The sequence below is a fragment of the Antedon mediterranea genome, chromosome 9 (assembly GCF_964355755.1).
Source record: "Antedon mediterranea chromosome 9, ecAntMedi1.1, whole genome shotgun sequence".
In the NCBI taxonomy this organism is placed as follows: Eukaryota; Metazoa; Echinodermata; class Crinoidea; order Comatulida; family Antedonidae; genus Antedon; species Antedon mediterranea.
The window spans coordinates 6,301,501-6,322,653 of NC_092678.1; the positions used below are offsets into that span (position 1 = coordinate 6,301,501).

General features: G+C 33.8%; 2 protein-coding genes and 1 pseudogene across 3 annotated transcripts in view; all 3 read left to right on the top strand.

Annotated features, from left to right (window-relative positions):
* LOC140058564 (uncharacterized) overlaps positions 1-7,937 on the top strand; it is a 42,852-nt gene extending 34,915 nt beyond the window's left edge. For both annotated transcript variants that reach the window (XM_072104233.1, XM_072104234.1), the window contains 4 exons: positions 1,995-2,064; positions 2,737-2,896; positions 3,758-3,859; positions 5,073-7,937. In XM_072104233.1, coding sequence (XP_071960334.1) covers positions 1,995-2,064; positions 2,737-2,896; positions 3,758-3,859; positions 5,073-5,168 — 428 coding nt within the window. In that variant the 3' untranslated portion in view covers positions 5,169-7,937. The remainder of the gene's footprint in view (positions 1-1,994; positions 2,065-2,736; positions 2,897-3,757; positions 3,860-5,072) is intronic.
* A 231-nt stretch (positions 7,938-8,168) lies between these two features.
* Positions 8,169-19,128, top strand: LOC140058677 (LHFPL tetraspan subfamily member 3 protein-like). Its single transcript, XM_072104375.1, has 3 exons — positions 8,169-8,715; positions 15,303-15,539; positions 15,907-19,128. Exons 1-3 carry the CDS (start codon positions 8,298-8,300, stop codon positions 16,164-16,166), a joined length of 915 nt encoding a protein of 304 aa, XP_071960476.1. The 5' UTR covers positions 8,169-8,297; the 3' UTR covers positions 16,167-19,128.
* Positions 12,278-12,395, top strand: LOC140059651 (5S ribosomal RNA; annotated as a pseudogene).
* Positions 19,129-21,153: the final 2,025 nt, after the last annotated feature.

Below are 21,153 nucleotides of genomic sequence, written 5' to 3' on the forward strand. Positions count from 1 at the left end.
TATATATTATTTTCATTATGAATAACAATATTAGTAGATTTCATTTTTTTTTAAATGTTATGTTTAATTTTGTTCTAGCTCAATTTAATTTTAAATAACAGTCTTTTTTTTGCTTGTAATAGTAAAACAATCGCAAGCAATAGAAAAATATTTAATATTATATTAATATTTCTGAACCGTTTTTCTTTATTTACTTTTTTATGCCACTGTGCAAGTGGACTTCTTGTTATAATTAATAAGTTAATACAGTAACATTATTATTTATATAATATGTTATATAATATTATGTAATAATTGTATTATATAATATAATTATTATTGAAACAGTATACAATCTATAGCTTTGGATAAATATAATCGTAGGCCTACTGTACCTAGACTACCAAGTTTGCGCTGATGGCTAGGGTTGGATTAAATACTAAAGAAATAGCAGCCTTAACCCTAGCTATCAACTCTAGCTTGGTGGTCTAGAGGTATTTATGTCTAGCTAGTGATCTGGAGGTTGTGGGTTCGAGTCCCACCCAAGGATTACTTACAGAATATACTACTTAGCACTTTAGTAGTACAATTAGATTTGGCATGTCAATCAGATAGTTACAATGTTACATTGCATACCATATCATATCTTTTCATCTATCTATTAAATTTAAAATTCTTCTTATAAGTCATATAAGGTTGAAGTATAACTGACCCCTGGTGGTAAATGTCCCCTTCTATTAAGAATACTTGGAACACTAATTATACAATAATCCCCTAGAAATATCATTATACTAATATTTTGATAGTTAAATTAAAATCGGTTCTTCAGATTTAGATGATAGTACGGTAGATAAAAAAGATTTAATTTAACAGAACATGACGAGAGGAGTGTGCATTCTGTTCATGTTTCACAACCGTCGCTATCTGTTAAATTACCGTATCCTTCGTCTATTGTCTATCGCTTATTAAGCAATCAGTTATTTTACAATTTTTTTATTTTTACGATGTTAATTTTTTTAACTTATAAATTTTTATGCAATATCTATTTTAAACTTGGTTCCCATTTGGGCACAACATGACGTAAGCTCTTAGTAAGTAATTTGACCTATTACAAAGCAGTAGGTTATCTGAACTGTGATGGTCAACTTACTGGTGTTGTGCCTAAGTGGTCAACTTACTGGTGTTGTGCCTAAGTGGTCAACTTACTGGTGTTGTGCCTAAGTGGTCAACTTACTGGTGTTGTACCTAAGTGGTCAACTTACTGGTGTTTTGCCTAATTGGTCAACTTACTGGTGTTGTGCCTAATTGGTCAACTTACTGGTGTTGTGCCTAAGTGGTCAACTTACTGGTGTTGTGCCTAATTGGTCAACTTACTGGTGTTGTGCCTAAGTGTTCAACTTACTGGTGTTGTGCCTAAGTGGTCAACTTACTGGTGTTGTGCCTAATTGGTCAACTTACTGGTGTTGTGCCTAAGTGTTCAACTTACTGGTGTTGTGCCTAAGTGGTCAACTTACTGGTGTTGTGCCTAAGTGGTCAACTTACTGGTGTTGTGCCTAAGTGGTCAACTTACTGGTGTTGTGCCTAAGTGGTCAACTTACTGGTGTTGTGCCTAAGTTGTTGCATTGTGTCCAAATGCGAACCAACCTTTACTCTAAGCAATGTACTGTATGTTTAATAGGAGTGGTGAAATGTTGCAAAAATACAGCTTTTTAGTTTGGGTTTCTTTGAACTTAAAGCTCTGTCTACACTATCAAACTGTATGTGACAAAAAATGTCTTGTGCCCATATATGGACATGATGATGTCATAGCACTATCATATTTGGGCACACCACATTTGTTTGTCACATAAAGTTTGTGTAGACAGAGCCTAACCAATTGTTTCCTACAGCTTGCTTGTGTGGGTTTTTCTTGGCATTCTTTGGATGCACTGCTAAATGTTATAAACAACTTTTTCATTTCTAATTGTTACTAGGAATAGTTTATTAAAAATGCTAATTTTGTATCTCCTTTTTAGGCGATCCAACACGAGAGGAGAATGCCGGGCTAAAGCGAAGGCTGCAAACAGTAGAAGCTGAACTCAGGAAGTACGGAAATTATATAAAATCCTCTCCTCTCCCCCCGTATAAAATAGAAAATTTATTAATGTTATACCGTGTCTGTGTGGTGGGTGACCATATAAAAATTATTATTATTTTTTTTCTTTCATAAACAAATATCATTTTTTACAATATACAGAAAAACAATGAAGGAGGCACTGTTTTTAAAAAAGCCTCTCTTAATAGAACTCGCTCTTGATCAATGTAAACAGCTGCTCATAAGCAGCTCATGAGTAAACTAAGAGACCTTGCTTTAAATAAACCATCCAGGAACAAGCGTAATGACTTGTTGGATCAAAGTACTATACATGCACTAAATTTGGCCTTGAGATATATTTAATATTGGTGAATGTTTTAGTGTTCCCATAAAATGGTTTAAATACAAAATTTGGCAAAATTCTGCTATAAAAACCAGGAAGACTTTTTTCAGTAGTTAGGAAGTTTGATCTAATGTAATAACATGTCTGGTGACTCCCTAGAAGGTGAAAAAAGATGGTGGATATATGGTTGATAATTTTTGCTATAGCATGAAAATAAAACTCTGAAGCTGAATAAAAATACTAGAAATGTAAAATTCAAGTTATATTACCTATATTTAGTCATCTGATAACATTTTTTACCACACTGTTTTTTTTAAACACTAAACTTGTTTATTTTTAGAACACGAAAAGACAATGCGATTTTAAACCAGGATGTACGAAGACTACAGACATCACTAAAAGATTTAGATCAGCAGAAAAAAGACATTTCAGATAAAGAAGTTGTTGTTAAGTCTAAGATGCAACATGCTAAAGAAGAAGTTACCACTGCAAAATCTGAGGTTTTAATTATTTCATTTTTAAATTGATTATTAAATATTGTACTTTAATATGTTTTTAATATTAAAAAATTCATACACATCCAACATCCAAGAGCATAGATTAACATGCAGACTAAATCATTTGATACTTACTTGATACTTGATATTGGGGAAAGTTTAGGCCTTAAACATTTGAGTGTTATAAGTAGTGGAGTATTTTTACAGTCATGAGTTATAACCCTGGTACTAGGTCAGGATTGAACTCTGGTACTAGGCCGGGATTGAACAGTGGCACTAGGTCAGGATTGAACCCTGGTACTAGGCCAAAATTGAACCCTGGCACTAGGTCTAGATTGAACCCTGGCACTAGGTCAGGATTGAACCCTGGCACTAGGTCAGGATTGAACCCTGGCACTAGGTCAGGATTGAACCCTGGCACTAGGTCAGGATTGAACCCTGGCACTAGGTCAGGATTGAACCCTGGCACTAGGTCAGGATTGAACCCTGAACCTTAAGAATGAAAAGCAGCATGTTCTTGGTTGCTTAATACTGTTCACACTTTGCTGTGCATAGGCAATCCACAGCTGAACGCCAGTTCCCTCTGCCCTGAGCAAGACTCCCTATGCTGTTCTATGTTAATAAGTTTTAATTCCGTGATCTACTTTTCTTCTCCATGTTAAATACAGCTCCACTACTATATATATTATATACTAAGACATTTGACTAAGCATCATAAAACAATGACTGATTGTTGAAAATTATTTAATGTTTCACCTGTTGTCAAGATCTCCAGTGTGTCTGACAGACCTGGTCATTGGAACTCCCTTTTTATCTTCTTCTATGTAACAAAATTAACTAAAATATATTTTATTTGAATTTCAGGTTTCAACTATCCAACAAGAAATGACAGTGCATCGAGAAGAAAACAAGAAACTAAGGGCAGAACTTTCAAAACTTAAAACATTATCTGGAAATGGTGCAACAGTAAGTGTTTTTAACAATAATATTTCTTTTTAAAGCAATCAATCATTTATGCAAAATAAATTGCCAACACAGGCTTACTTATACTTGGTTCAGTCAATCATCCAAGAAAATGCAGTTAATTGTGTAACCCAGACATTTATATTGCAAGAGTTTGATGATGTAGTGGAGCTGTAACTCGGTGGTTAATGTGCTTGCCTTGCAATCCCAAAGTTCAGGGTTCAATCCTGACTTCATGCCAGGGTTGTAACTCACGAATATTTCAACTCCACTCCCTAAGCCTCAAATGAGACTTAAGCATGATAGATTATAAAATAGTTTATCAGTCCTGTAATTGGCGAGTTTGTGCTTGCTGTTGGATGCGTAAAAAAAAAAATACAAATAAAGATATTCATGTTGTTAGAATCTTTGTGTACACTTTGTTTTAGAGGCTTCACTCCTTGTAAGCTTGGACCATCACCATAGTAACTGCTGTTTTTTAAACCATGTATGTTGTGAGCAGCATCTGCATGGACTGTGGCACTGTTTATGAATATGCATTAGATAAGCTAATAAAGAATGAATATGCATTAGATTTTTAATAAGAATGAATATGCATCAGATTTTAAATAAGAATGAGTATGCATTGAATACCAATCAAGAATAAATATGCATTAGATAATCTTAATAAGGAATGAATATGCATTAGATTTCTAATAAGAATAAATATGCATTAAATTTCTAATAAATATGAATATGCATAGATTTCGAATAAATATGAATATGCATAAGATTTCTAATAAAAAGAATATGCATAGCTTTCTAATTTGAATGAATATGCATTAGATTTCGAATAAGAATGAATATTCATCAAATTTCTAATAAGAATGAATATGCATTAGATTTCTAATAAAAATAAAGATTCATTAGATTTCTGATAAGAATGAATATGCATTAGATTTCTAATAATAAAAATAAATATTTATTATAATATATTTAATAAAAATGAATATGCATTAGATTTTAATAAGACTGAATATGCATTTGGTACCTAATAAGAATGAATGTCAATTTTTTTTTGCATTTTTTCACCGTGCATGGAAAACTGTTAAAAATAGATCCTCCAATTTCAGACCCAGCCAATCAAAGCCTCCAATTACAACTTACCCCGAGACCATCCATTAGATGGCATGGTGTAGCACTTTGTTTTTCTAACATTTTTTTATTTTATTTATAGGGACCATTCATGACATATTTACCAGTTTTTGTCATCATCATCGCTATAGCAGCCGCAGTCTTTCAGTTGTTTTATGCTTTCAGTGGACGAGTATGACAGAGATGATAGAATTATACAAACACTGTGACAAAATGTACAAATTGTGTACAGCTTATAAGAAAATAGTATTATTTGTATAACGCAGTAATAATGGGTGATGTGTACAACATCACTTAGAGGTGGTTAAAGAGTGGGGACGTAATACAAGTGTTGTGTAACCAGAGAGCAAGCCAGAGAGATTTATATGGTTAGAGTATGTCTCTGAACAGATATAAGGAGATAAACTGTTGAAGGAAATACAGAAAGCAGGCCAAGAAATGAAAGTTGTATGAGCACACCAGAGAAGGATCAATTGAACTCAATAAAACAAAGTAGCATAAAGCTCTATCTGTACACTATCAAATTCATTTGACAAAAAATGTTTGCCCAAATATGGTAGTGATATACCCAAATATGGTAGTGATATGATGTCATCGTGTCCATATATGGGCACATTACATAAAGTTTTATAGTGTAGACAGAGCTCAATAGAGCACCCAATTCTCTGTACTGTATCTCAACAAATGGCTCGCATAATTTGTCCAGTATCATAGCAAATTCTGTAATACAGTGTCACGTATGTACAATATGTATAACATAGCATTAGTTTTGGATTATGACCTATTATACAGGCATCACATGTGACAAACATGTGACACTGTATTGCAGATTTTACCTATGATACTAGATAATGTATACATACATTAGAATCGCCTAATAAGATTATATAAAATCTACCAGTATTCATGAACCAGTTTACTACTAGTTAACTCAACCTGCAAACATTTAAACATTGTATTGCTATTGGTAGCCCTGTAGTTTAAAGCTCTGTCTACACTATCAAACAAAACAAGTGTGATGTGCCTAAATATGGAAGTGCTATGCCCAAATACGGTAGTGATATGACATCATCGTGTCCGTTATGGGCACATCATTTTGTTGTCACATAAAGTTTGATAGTGTAGACAGAGCTTAATATTATAAAATATTCATCATCATCAGTTTGATCATCTATCTATTGAATTATAATTTATTAAAATATAATGCAAGAAAGAATGAAGTACTTGAACAGACACCACCTATTAGCTTAAAGTATAAAACTTTTCTCTGTTTTGTTGGGACAGCCAACTGTTAAGTTTTTACCATTTTTTAAATCTAAACATAAAGTGTGCCTTCCAAACCTTTTTTTCTATTAAAGTAGATGTTTGTATTTCATTTTTTTTTCTACTAAAATCGAGGCATAAGAATTTATTTTTCATTAAGATACTATAGTGGGATATTTACTATACTTATTTATATCAATTTTAATACAAAATGAATTAATGTAATCATACATCCCGACCTCCCACAAACCCCACTCCTCATAAGAATGTGGCCCCTTGATAGGAGTGTCCCCTGAATAGAGGTGGCCCCTTGATAGGAGTGTCCCCTGAATAGAGGTGTCCCTTTGATAGGAGTGTCCTCTGAATAGAGGTGTCCCCTTGATAGGAGTGTCCTCTGAATAGAGGTGTCCCCTTGATAGGAGTCTCCTCTGAATAGAGGTGGCCCCTTGATAGGAGTGTCCCCTGAATAGAGGTGTCCCCTTGATAGGAGTGTCCTCTGAATAGAGGTGTCCCCTTGATAAGAGTGTCCCCTGAATAGAGGTGTCCCCTTGGTAGGAGTGTCCTCTGAATAGAGGTTTCTCCTTGATAGAAGTGTCCTCTCAATAGAGGTGGCCCCTGAATAAAGGTGTCCCAAAGGAAAGGTTTTAATATAGAGGTCTTTTGCACTATTTATGACAATGTACCTATTCTTTGGATATAAGCCCACCTAAAGCTCTGTCTACACTATCAAACTTTATGTGACAAAGACAAATGTGATGTGCCCATATATGGACACAATGATGTCATATCACTACCATATTTAAGCATATCACTACCATATTTGGGCACATAACACTTTTTTGTCAAACTAGTTTGATAGTGTAGACAGGGCTTTACTCAATTATTTAGCCAAATTTTGTTTAATTTGAGTTAAGAGTGAGCTAAGCCCTAGTATGATATGTACAACATGATTTAACCCCTCTTAAAGATATGGTTACGTAAATAGTCAATACAGTAGAGCACCTATTAAGAAGACATTTTCAGATTCCAGCAAAGTGTCTTCTTTAATAGGGGTGTCCCCTATGAATAAGGATTGGCCAAGGTAATGTTGAAACATATACAGTTCACAGTATAGTATCCCTTTAATATGGCTGGCCCCTGAATAGAGGTGTCCCAGTAGCGTGGTCCCACTGTAATAGTACTCAGTTACTTAATGGACACCATGATTATATTTATAATGACGATGGTGTCATAATATATCTAGAGTTTCATCTACTGCGTATATACCTCTGACACAACACAGTGCGTTTAGACAAAGTTTGGGGAAAGGAGATCAAAGATAATCTACATTGTCGGAGAATATACCGAGGGTTTATTTAATTGAAATAGATTAATTATTACATTATAACGAATTATAATTAATATAAAGTATGTGTCCTTGGCTTTGGGTATTAGAAAGGATTCATTTATTACATTCAAATAAAATGTATATAGCTGTTGTGTTTACAGCAATACTGTATATGCCTGTTTTTCACTTTTCTTCTTGTCTTGAAAGTTTGTTAATATTTACATTCATTTAGTGTGATGATTGTTTATGGTGCTGCTGAATTGGTTTTAGTAAGATCATTTTCGAATCATCTGAATGCAGCTTAAATGGCAAACAAATGAAGTAACATGTGATGTGAAAATAAACCTATAACTTTAATTTATTTTATTTTAATTCATTATTGCGTTATTTATGACGATACACTTTTATGATATGACACTATACTGATATATTGTGAGCCGAAAATATCACCTATTTGAATTAAACTATCAATTATTTTTTTGGATTGGTGGGCAAAATGTGGGCGAGTTCGTCAAATTCATAAACAAAATGCAGTGTAGGCGTTCCATACACAAACGTCACGCTTGAATGGTTGGACTTGGAACCGAACGAAACGCAAAAGCAGGGGAGATAGCGAGCGAGCAGTTAGGCCTAGGCTTAGTGTTGAAATCGATAAGGAAACGGACGGGAAAAGACGATACATTTCAACATTTTTAGCTGTACGGGTTGTTTGAAACCATGAAGGAGGTTAAGGATAACTCGTATAGTTACTACTACCATACAAATTACGTTCGAAACAGTCGCGCTATAGCGATTGCTTGGGCCATTTTTACCATTTGTTTTGCCATAATTTTGATAGTCGTATTCGTTCAGCCGTACTGGATCGGTGATGGCCGTGAAGCTCAAGGGGTTGGCTACGCTGGCCTATATCATGTCTGTGTAAGCTTTGGCCTAAGAGGAGAACCGGACTGTACGAGAGATATATTTGATTTCGGTCAAATTGATGGGAATTCGGCTTTAGTAGCTGCCACAGTTTTTGTTGGATTGGGCGTTATTTTTGTTTTGTTATCCGTTTGCGGAATGTGTTGTTTCATGTGTCGAAAGCCAACAACAGCCACCGTCTTCAGAATTTGTGGTGTTTTACAGCTATTGACAGGTACGTATGTACAGTTAATTGTTCCGGTCCGGCAAATCACATCTCTGTCTATGTTCTTTTTCACAACGCTCCATGCGGCTATTTGCCAATCTTGATTGATATCACATACAGTTGCCACACATAGCTTATTGTTAAAACAAAAAGCAATGTTCTGTACAAACAAGCAATCTGACACAAACCTATACTCTGAAGCCGGACCGGAACAGATGGGAAAGACCCTTTATTTGGATTAAATCCATGTATTCAATCAATGTGACATTATGATATGGAAGGAGGCTATTCGTATACAATTCGTTTGGCAATTTAGGCTAGTTGATTCTATTAAATGCTTTTGTAGTCCAGATGACATCACAAAATATTTTAAAGGCCGCTGCAAAATGACTTTGACATAGTTTGAATTAAACTCCTCCTGGACTTGCCAGAAATCGAAGCTCCATCAAATTAATTAGTTACTTCACTTTTTTGTGACTGTTGTCTGAAAGAGTTAATACAGTAAAGGTTTAGGTCAAAGCTATGATTTGTATTTTATCAAATATTCAGGAATGTACAGTAGGCCATGCTTATCCAACGTCCATACAGTACTCACTCAAGGCATACTTATCCACTTATTAATACAGGCTTACTGTCTACATTGACATTGTTAATTGCCTACCAACCACTGGAATACTGTACCTGCCATAAACATAAATACTGTATTTACTTTAATGTGATTAATCTATTTCAATTACATTGTAGCACTTCACTTTCATTAATTAATGACTAATCTATTTAATATGATCCATTTAAATGTTGTATTAATGATTTACATAAGTTTTGTTTCGGTATATGGCTACTCTACTGTAGTTTGCTGCTGTGTTCAATTATGTTGGTGTACTCACAACAGAAAGAAATCAATTATTAGCTAGGTACCAAATCCTACAAGTGGAATACAGTGTACTGTGTCTAAATACAAAATGACGTCAAATATAATGTACTAGTAGTACAGTACTGTACCAGTATCAATAATCTTATCATGGAATATGACAAAATATCCTCAAAATATAGGCCTAGCCTCCAGTTGCTTTGATGCTTTTATTGGCTATTACAGTAGGCCTAGCTTACCACAGTTTGTGTTTTACACTTATCTGTTTTCTCATTGAAATTTCAGAAAAAGAGAAAAAGAATAAGTTAGATGGCATTGGTGTATGAAACCACCCGTTTCTAATTTAACACTATTTTGCCATCTGTACAATATTATCCTATGACTGACAAACTAAAGACAAAATGTGTCATGTCCGGATAAAAAACCTGCCATTAATAATTTATGTTGCATGTTGGTTTTTACACCCTACTACCAGATGACTCGCCACATATTTTTGAATACTCCCCGACTTCTCTAATACAGTTCAGATGTAGCTTGATGCAAGTCGTCCGTTTCCACTAGGAAACAACAGAGCCACCTGGTTGGTCAGTGGTCAACCATTTTTGATAGGACAAACTTTATATAAACAGAAAATTTAAATTCACTTAACCTTACCCCCTGCAATGCCACATGGCTACGTACAGCATGCACATTAAAGTATGATGTACTTTGATTACGATTTAATCTACAAAATGCTCAAAACCTTTTTAAGAATAAGTATTGTATTTGTACATTTTTCAATATTATAGAAATTTGTTTCATGATGGGAAAACTGTACTGTACATTGTCTTTTGACCCACCTAAATTATAATCACTTTTAATTTCCACTAAAAACTATAGATTACTATACAATACAAAATCAAAAGAATTCCATATAGTATCGTTTCTCTCTTAAGAATGTGGTTTATAATCGTTGGCACTCCTAAATTGTTTTCAAGTTTAAGAGTACCAGATTTGCTTCTTTTGTATCAGTGTTGAGGTTATAAACCTCAATTATTTGATTAATTGTTCTCAATGAAGGACATGGAGTGTTTGCTGTTTCTGTCATAATAGGGTACTACGCTCAGTGTATCCATTTATCCACCCACTGTACACTAAGTCTATTATACAGCTTTGTATAGGAATACTGTGAACAGCTAGCAATGGATCTACTGAAATCACATTCAGTATATTTAATTATATTATGTACAATTGTACAGTATTCACGTATACCATTTTACATCCTGATACATTTATAGAGTAGTAAAGCTACTGTATATTACCTGTATAGTTACTCTTTATTCCAAACACCTATTTTCAATAACGTTAAAATAAAAGAACACATATTTGTTATAGGGACAACTCCACAGTATTATCGTTTCAAATTAATTAATTAAAATTTCAGTATATCACCGGGCGGTTTAGAACTAATATTCTTTGCCTGTCGTGTTTATATATTATATTAATGAAATGTATTATTTGTAACTCGTACTTACTTTTTTTAATACCTTATTCATTTGTTTTATTATTGAATGAAAGAAAGAAAATAAATGTTTACGTTGAGTTGAGTTGAGTATACTACATACTGTATGACACCTTTATGCAGTCAAAGCAAAGTAATAATTATAGAATTAATGTAGATATGAATTCATATACAAATTAAGCCCATATCTGATGTTGTAACGTTATCATATGGCCAGTTAAAGCAAAAAAGTAGTTTTTAAATTTCTTTAGTCAAAGTTATACAAATTTCAAAGAGCGCGCACAGCGCTTCTACGTGCCAAATTTTCTTCCAATTGTTATATTTTATTCATTCATTATCTTTCGATAATGTCATCATACCAAAAAGTTAGATCATGATGTGTGTCCGTAATTTCACCAATGCTACACTGTATATAGATATACAGTATATACTGTACATAATGTATATGGCATATAATAGGCACAACTCAGCACTATATACGTATAATAGGATGGCGTACATCAACATTTTCTGATCGTATGTTAACATACGTGCATGTTTACAAAATATTAAAAATGATCACCTATAATTCGTCATAGAATAGAATTATTCTACTGCAGTTTATTTAATATGCAATAATGTTTAATTTTTTTTTAGACATTCAGTTCACACTGTACAGTATAATAATTGAAAACAGGCTAAAGGGTAAATGGAATGTACAATAATTTTGACAAATTACCTTTGATAAAGACAATGGCTATATGACTCAAGTCATTATGTTCAAACCAATGTACTGTAATTACTGTACTGTACTCCTCCCTGTCCAACATACATTAAGGATTGTTTCGTTTCAGCACTCTCCAAAAAGAAAACGGGCCCTACAGTAAAGTAATTTGACCATTATGAAAGACAAGATAGTAGAAATTACAAGAAACTTTTTAAATTTAAATTCATTTATTTGTAATTAATGGTAAAGTTGAATTTTTGAATCAGAACTCAAATACTGTACCATACAGAATTAATTGAAAGCCATACAGCTAGAATTATGTACTGTGTTTATACTGTGTTTATACTGTGTTTATACTGTGTTTATACTGTGTTTATACTGTGTTTACACATTGATAATGTAAAATTGTTTTATCTACTTTGATACATTGGTTCAAAGTATATAAAGATAAAGTTTGGTATGTGTGAAACAATATGGTTTTACCACGTTGAAACAATATGGTTTTACCACGTTGAAACACCGGTTCTCGTCAGATCACCGAAGTTAAGCAATGTTCGGCCTGGTTAGAGCTTGGATGGGAGACCATCTGGGAATATCGGGTGCTGTATATGGAGCTGGGGTCCCATAGGCACTTGAAATCAGGACTGCTGACACTTATGGCAGCCTCTGCTAGTATCTGCCTCAGACGTATTGGCCCATGTCTTTCCTCTAGTCAAGGTGGCCACTGGACGAGAGAAGCCCTTGATCAATGTTAGGACCAATCAAGGTGCTTTAAATAGCCCTGGCTTTGTTTGTATCAAACCTGTTAGTGGCGGTAATTATCGCTGTTGGTTTTCGATAGAATAAAAAAAATAAATAAAAAATAAAACATGATTTATTATAACCTAGTGAGTGAGTGAGTGAGTGAGTGGCCGAGCGGTTAAGACAGTGGAACCGTAATTAAGTAGCCATAACATCGGCAAGGGTTCGAGGCTCACTCGCTCCATGGTTCTGGTGGTAGAACGAGTCTTCTCGGATAAGGACTATAAACCGTAGGTCCAGTGTACACATAGCTCATGCGCACTTTAAAGAACCTAGTACATCTTTCGAGACGAGTAGGGGGTTACCCCGGTGTACTAGTCCACACAAACACAGCCACTGTCACACACAGCCACTGTGCAAATTGGGACTGGGCCGTTTTAGAGGTGTTTACCACCTGTTGGTCCAGATCCTTCACTAACTGAGTTAGTGAGAAGTCGAATAAATAAAATAAACCTACAGTACATGTACTACTGTAGTTTGGTTCAAGAGTAAGATTGGGTGTGGTTGGGGTGTGAACTACTGTACTGTTTTGCGGTGTAATGTAGATACATTCAACCAAATATTACATTGCTTTGTTTTAGCACTAATGGTAAACAATTATACAGTAGTCTAATGGGTTGTCCAACACATGTCATTTGTAATTTATATTTATTTAATTTCAAAACTCAATTAAATATATTACTGTCTGTTACGACTACTTAATAGACCTTGCCATGCTGTGAATTGTCAAGGTAATCAAAACAATATTCTTTTATTTGTCAAATTAATTATTGAATGCAATTATAGTAGTAGCGTTATAGATCTGTTTATTTGTCAATAACACAGAGAATGCAAATGAACTGTGTTTCAAAGAATGCGACCAAGAATTTTAAATAAAATTGATTTTTCGATTTAGTGTGGAATAAAACTGAATTACAGTATCTTATACTCAGAAAATAATTCATTCTGGCATATCGTTTTATTATACATATTATTTATTAATAAAAAATATTCTGTAAATATCTATTAATGTTCAGTCAATTATGTTTACTCCTCAAATATTAATTTACCAAACATATCTAAATTTTAATATTTTTATTTTAATCATGAATATGAATAAATTTCTTGTCCAAATGAAGAAAAGAAATGTACTGTATCAAAGCATATCTCATATACTGTAAGCACTGTTCGTTTTTCCTCTCTATATTATCAAACTAGTTTGACAAAAAAAGTGTGCTGTCCCCAAATATGGTAGTAATATGCTTAAATTATGGTAGTGTGATATGCTTAAATATTGTAGTGATGCTTAAATATTGTAGTAATATGACATTATAATGTCCATATACGGTACATGGGCACATCACATTTTTTTGTCACATAAAGTTGATAGTTAATAGACAGAGTTTAATGTTCATATTTACAGTTGCCCTATGGTACATTTCCTTACTTAGAAATATCACAGCAGTGCATATAATTTCTCATAAAAACATATCAAAATTGACAGTGCCCATGACATAGTAACAACAATGGCTAATAGTGCCCGTGATGAATGCACCTCTATTCGCCCAGTCATTTAGTCAAACGTGTAAAAAGATTTTACTGTTTTAACCAATACAAACGAAGTTGATTCTATAAACATAATTTAAGTAATAAACCCTCTTACACCCTTTACTAACATAACAAAGGGTTACTTAAATACTGTTTGATAGATAATACTAAAATATACCTGGTTAAGTTCTGTCTAAAAACCGTGGGAATTTAATAGAAATATATCATACAAAAAGAATTCCATTGTGATGTTATTATATTCAACAGCATTGATATGTAAATTCAGGGCATAGAGAAGATGCTTATTTTTCTAGTAACAATATCATTCTACTGGTGGTACAGAGTTATACCTGAATTGTCAGTGGTGTCAGTTTTTTTTGTCAAACTAGTCTGATAGTGTAGACAGAGCTTTAGGGATATTTTTGTTTACTGTACTGTTTTTGTATGCCTACTAACTATATACTGTATAGGGTTATGTTTGAACTTTGTTTGAAAGAAATCTTCTCACTTCAAACTGTAGATCCAGTGTACATTATTAGGGAGGTTTCGCAACCTTACGAATACGGATACGTCACACATTTGTGAAACTTTTGAGCTGATCCCCATTTCATATTCGTAAAGCGTATTCGTGTTGATGAATATCACCAGTCATATGCGTAACTACAAAACGAGTATAGTTTTTGATCTATTTTGCATTTGAATCAGGAATGATTCATGATTATAATATAATTATAGATTTATTGAAAGTAATTTACTAAAATGCCATGCAAATGCCATGTCATGCAAATGCAAATGTCAATTTTGATAAATAGCAGTTTTTAAAGTCCTCACTCGCTTTGATGTTACGCTAGGCCTAGGACGCCAAGCACCAAGCTACACGTACCTGCGCTTCGCTCAAATTTACCGCAGTCATATTTTGGACGCGCCTCAATATTTCGTTGCCATGCGAAACAGATTTTTTTATGGCTGACGAAAACGAATACGTGTGCATGACTTATCCGTTTTCGTTATCGTATTCGTAAGATTGCGAAACCTCTCTATTATTAGACCATGTGCACTTAAAAATCCTGCCTAAGTACTGTTTCCACATGGCATAATTATACATGTCCAGTGTCATACTGGTTCTGTAGGCAAATCTGTATTACTTAGCTTAGCTAAAATTCCCATGTTATTCATCTATCTTATTTTAGGAGTATTTGTACTCATTGGTATCATCGTCTATCCAGCTGGTTGGGATCACAGCGTCATTCAGTCTCTCTGTGGCAGCGATTCCTATGATCTTGGTGGATGTCAGCTACGCTGGGTGTTTGTGTTGGCAATCGTGGCAGTCTTTGATGCCATCATTTTGGGTATCTTAGCTCTTTTGCTTGCCAGCAAGCATGACAAACTCCACCCTGAACACTTTTCTGAGTACTATGCGCCTAAAGGTAAGCCTATGATTTGTTTGATTGCCCACTGGACTAGTCAGATTGTACTTGCCCAGTTAGATAGTATACATTTTGAATTTCATACACTCTTACAGTAACTTGCCAATATACAGTATCATGGACTACAGTAAGTCTTATTTATTAGTAGTATATGTATTTGAGGTGCCCTGGAAGGGGAGTAAAATAGTCACAACCCTAGATTGAACCCTTGACCACCAAGCTACAGCCCATTCAATTTTAGCCAAATCAGACTGTGTTTTGCTAACTAAAACTGAACTGACAATACAAAGCTAGGAAATGGTAATGCAGAATTTGTTGTGGGAAAAAAAGAAAATGTTTAGATTGTGTTTTCTCTTTTCGTAACCAGCCGGAAAATACTCTGAAAAAGGCTCCGTTTCCCGAGCGTCCATAGTATCAAGAAACTTCAATGTAAATCCACTTCCAGTAGGAGAAGGCAACGATGACGACCGAAGCAACGCAGCATCATCTAGCCATCATGCAGCATCCCCCGTTACCAACCCAACTTACGCAACGATTCAGAAGAGAAATAAAATTCACCCAGATGGTAGTGATTCTAGAATAGATTCGGACCCAGGACATGATGATAGACAGGATCTTGTGAGGTAGATTGTACTCACCAACAAGCCGGACCTTGTTACGTACAGCGCCCTAAAAGTGTAAATTATCCTATTAGGCTTTATTTTTTATAACCTTTTATACAGTGGTTCGATGTTGAGAATTCAATAATATTTTAATTAATTGTGTCTGTCACAGTGTCATAAATTTAATTATTCATTATTTTATTGCTTTTGTTCAGATGTATTTGTTTATTTATTTATTTATTGAGATGCATGTATTGCATTTTTTTTATTGCATTACTGAGCTTAATTTTACCAGTGGAGTCTTTGACAATCTTCCACTATATCTCTGCATCCTTAATTATCCCTTAGGTTTCCACACTACCCCTGGATACTCCACTAAACCATGGCTGTTGTTCTCCCCAGTACCCACTATCTCAACTAGCCACTGGATATCTCCACTTATCCCTAGATCCTCCAATTAACCATGGATCTCTCCAATAAACCATGGATCTCCTCTCCAATAGCCACTGGATATCTCCACTAGCCACTGGATATCTCCACTAAACCATGGCTCTCTCCACTAAACCATGGCTCTCTCCACTAAACCATGGATCTCTCCACTAAACCATGGATCTGTCTACTAAACCACTGGATCTCTCCACTAAACCATGGATCTCTCTACTAAACCATGGATCTCTCTACTAAACCATGGATATCTCCACTAGCCCCTTGATCTCTCCACTAAACCACACATGGCTATCTTCATGTATATCTTCATTAAACTGTAGATATTTTCCAAATAAACTATGGCTCTCCACTCTCCATTGAATCTCTCCACTCTCCATTAAATCTCTCCACTAACATCTGAATCCCCTCACTTATCTCTGCAACCATGACACTGCCCTGATATCCTCCACTACCCCTGATCCTCCATTGCCTCCTGATCCTCCATTGACCCTTGATCCTCCATTGACCCTTGATCCTCCATTGACCCTTGATCCTCCATTGACCCTTGATCCTCCATTGACCCCTGATCCTCCAGTAACCCCTACTGTAGAGTGAACCCCATACATTATGGCCTTATACTGTTTATAGTTGCCATGTTAATGGTGTATTGTTTTGAATACTGTAAAAATGTAATGTAAAATGTTTGACGGTGTGAAATATTTAGCTTTTAAAAAATTATGTTAAGTATGAGATGATCTGGCATAATGTCGTTTCTGTAAGCATTTTCTTATATCTGGACTCCTTCTGTTAAGGAGTGGCCTTGATTAACTAAAACCTTGCGTTCTTTCAGAAATTTTAGCCTTTTAATTATAAATTTAAAGACATTTTCTTATATTATAAATGATACCTTGATTTTTTTTTATTGGGTGGATGTACATACTTATACTAGTTAACTAAAGTTCTTTCATAAAAATAAGAAATATTTTGAAAAACTAAAGCATTTTATGTAAATTTGTTACTGTATTTTGTTAGTACAGTAAATTTTGTTATTATCATGTGATGATACAAAATTAATATTAATATTTATAATCATAGATTACGATTTATAGATTTCCAAAATAACTATATGTATTTTTACATTTGATATTCCATTAGTCCATAATATCCTTCCAACTAAATAAATGGATGAAAAGGAAATAGTATTGAAATAAATAATTATGAAAGGTTGTTGAATAGTATGTATAGGACAAATGTGTTACCGTAGTAATGATAAAGCATCAATTTGTGGATGCAACCAGGGCATCTAGTGCCAATGCATCGTTAGCAACCAAATCGTTGCTAAGAAACTGCTTGGTTACAGTAAACCACTTTCATTCCTTCAAAATCAAGCTGGAATTTTGAATTAATAAATTACCTTTTTTTTGTATATTTTTTACAATGCAGTCTATGCTGTAGTAGTAAATATATCAATTATTTACATTTATTTTTAATTCTTATTCAAGTTTAGTTTGAATTTTTAATTAATTTGTTTCTTTAAATAAATATACCACCTTGGTTGGTTTAAATTTAATTGAATATATTATAATAAATATATGTATATAATATTAGGTGATGATGAATTAATACCTTGTAAATTTAATTTTATTAATTATGAAATTATTAATTTTTATTATTCAAATATATGGTTTACTGTACGTGTGTCTTGCTTTGTAAATAGGTTTCATTGTATATGCTTGTTGCCTAGGTAACCAAATTCATGATGTTAGTAACGATTACTGTAACATTTTCTATTTCTGGAGATCGAAATATTTTAATGTATTCCATTACTCAGTGTACATGTAGAGTATGGTTTACCTGATATTGTGCACAACCTAATATGCTGGGTCTGGTTCAATTCCCTGGACGAATACTATACTCATATTCGCCAATCACACTTAAGCCAGATATTTAAATCAATCAATCAAAATTAACATTTATTTCCAAAATGGTGGCGTCACAAAAAAGCAAAAGCTTGTGTCAGGGACGCCAAAACAAAACATTCAAAAGCAAAAAAAACATTTGAATGCTAAGTATTTCTTTTCACTTAAGTAAATATTTTTAAAGATTTCCCTTAAGTGGTATTTATGTAAGTGTTATCAATTAGTGTGATTGTTGACAGCCATTAAAATCTATTTTCAAATCCAGTGAAATATGGTTTACAAAAAGTAATGAACACAGAATCAGTAAAGCTCTGTTTACACTATCAAACTAGTGATATGACATCATCATCCATATATGGGCACATCACGATTTTGGCACGTAAAGTTTGATAGTGTAGACAGAGCTTATCAGACATATTTGGTTGTACTGTATATTTTGTTATTAAACAGAACTAGAATCATCATAAAATCTAGAATGTGAAAGAGGAACTTTATACTAAAACTGCAATATAATTGCAATTAATTATTTTGTTTTGATCTGAGCAAAGCGCAATGTGAACACACCTTTATACAAATGTGACATTTTAACCTGTTATTAAAGAACACTGGTATTCTACTAAACATTGAATTGTTTTTTGTTCTTTAGTCCCTAAATTGACACACCCCCTATTCAGGGGAGTTCCCTCTTAGGAGATCCTTTCCATGAAATGACTGAGGGGATATGTTTTAACAACAACACGGCCTATTACTGGCACACTTTGTTGGGCCTTGAAGCTCTCCTGTACTTAAAGCAGTGGTGTAATGCAGATACCTAAGGCCCCTGGTTTAGGAACCCTTAGGCGTGTTAGCCTTTTAAGTATATTTTAATGCCTGTATTTTCCTCTGGGCACTGCTCAGCTCATAAGCTCCGGGGTTTGTGGGTTTAGCCAGTGAGCACTCGTAGCCTTGACAAAATGATATATTTCAAATTACAACACATTTAATTCATTTTAATGGGGAAATCCAGACATTGTTATCAACTACAGCATATAGACACAACCAGTAGATTCGTCCATCCACAGCCCTTTAAACAAATAATATTTTCTCACATATCTCAAGATAGCAACGTAAAGATTAGGAAATATTGCTCAAACTTTGGAACTAACATTTTTATATATTTGCATATTGAATATTATCTTTAGATTATGTTTAATCGTTATCTAAAATGTCGGTTAATAATATTATATTTTGCTTCCTTAAAAAAAAAAAAAGGTTTACATTCTTTCATTCATTTATTCGTTGAATGAATGAACAAGTTACATACAGTAGGCCTACTGCTACCTTCTTTTTCATATGTTTCTTTTATACACGATCATGGGTTACAATATGGCCTCTGAGTACTTCCTAGGATAGATCATGGATAAAATAGTTAGCTAACTTTTTTATCCATGATAGGATATAAATCTATATTTTTTCTAAATTCATAATAACCAAACAAGAGAGGGGGCTATAACAGATATAAATAGATTAACCTATAGAGGGCGATATTTAAAAATATTGGAATAGTGTGATAATATAAATATTCAATAAATAAAATATAATGATACACTCCATTTAAATATAAGTTAAGTTAGCCTTCAAATACAATACATTACAATCATTAATTGATAAGTTTACCCCTCTATATAGCATTATTATCTGGTAGACAACTCTCCAAAAAATGTTAAATTGTTTGATGTATTTTGTCGCCGTTGGCGCATCATACGAACTCTGTTATTTTATTTCAAATAATTATGCACACTCAAAAGCTCCCTTTTGAAATACAGGAATGACGTCATCTTTGCCATTACAATGCCTATTGTCTGTGTAAATCGCTGCCGATTCTATTGTATGCATTTACGAATCAGTTATTAACTGATTTATATATGCATTGTCATATTTTTTATAGTGTAAAACGATACCCGTAATAATAATATACTAAAGGATATATATTAATAAGAAAATAGCTTACAGTATATGGATAACAGCATGATCAGAATTATACTGTACTATGATGAAATGTCTTCCCCCCCACAACAATGCAATATCTCGAATTACTAATGTAATGATTTTAAGTATGACATATAATATTATACGTATAAACATGAAATTGTTTTTTATAGAATAAAGCTTGGTTCCAACTAGGACGCAACGCAATGATGTAAGCGCAATGCAAGTGATTTGACCAATAACGAAACACGATAAATAGCAAACTGTCATTTGTCATTGGTCAACTCGCTTGCGTCGCGCAAAATCACTGCCGTGACTTTAAATTTCGTGGACAAAGAATTTGTTATAATATGCCTAATATTATATTAATAATAATCAACAATTGGAAAATGTCAGTCAGTTTAAGAGGCAGTTGAAGATATTTTCTTCAAGTAAAACACTGCTGATTGTATTAATGTACAAATGTGCGCTACTATTTCGATAAACCCTTCAAAGACTTAATCAAATAATTCCGTCGATTTTCATAGTATCCAGATCTAATGATATAATTAGTCATTGTGCAATTTAAAATCACCTGTGTGACCATGCAACTATAGCTCCATGGTGTGACCTATTTGAAACTTAATTACAAGTATACATTTACGGTCGGATCGATCGAATTCCGAGAGCTGCTGTTTGTTGCTTTATAAATCGCTTTAT

Bases quoted from the DNA above. Each gene is read 5' to 3' on its own strand.
- LOC140058677 (XM_072104375.1), top strand. From the start codon at position 8,298: ATGAAGGAGGTTAAGGATAACTCGTATAGTTACTACTACCATACAAAT. The intron at 8,716-15,302 runs GTACGTATGTAC...ATCTTATTTTAG, and splicing joins TGTTTTACAGCTATTGACAG to GAGTATTTGTACTCATTGGT. The intron at 15,540-15,906 runs GTAAGCCTATGA...TTTCGTAACCAG, and splicing joins TGAGTACTATGCGCCTAAAG to CCGGAAAATACTCTGAAAAA.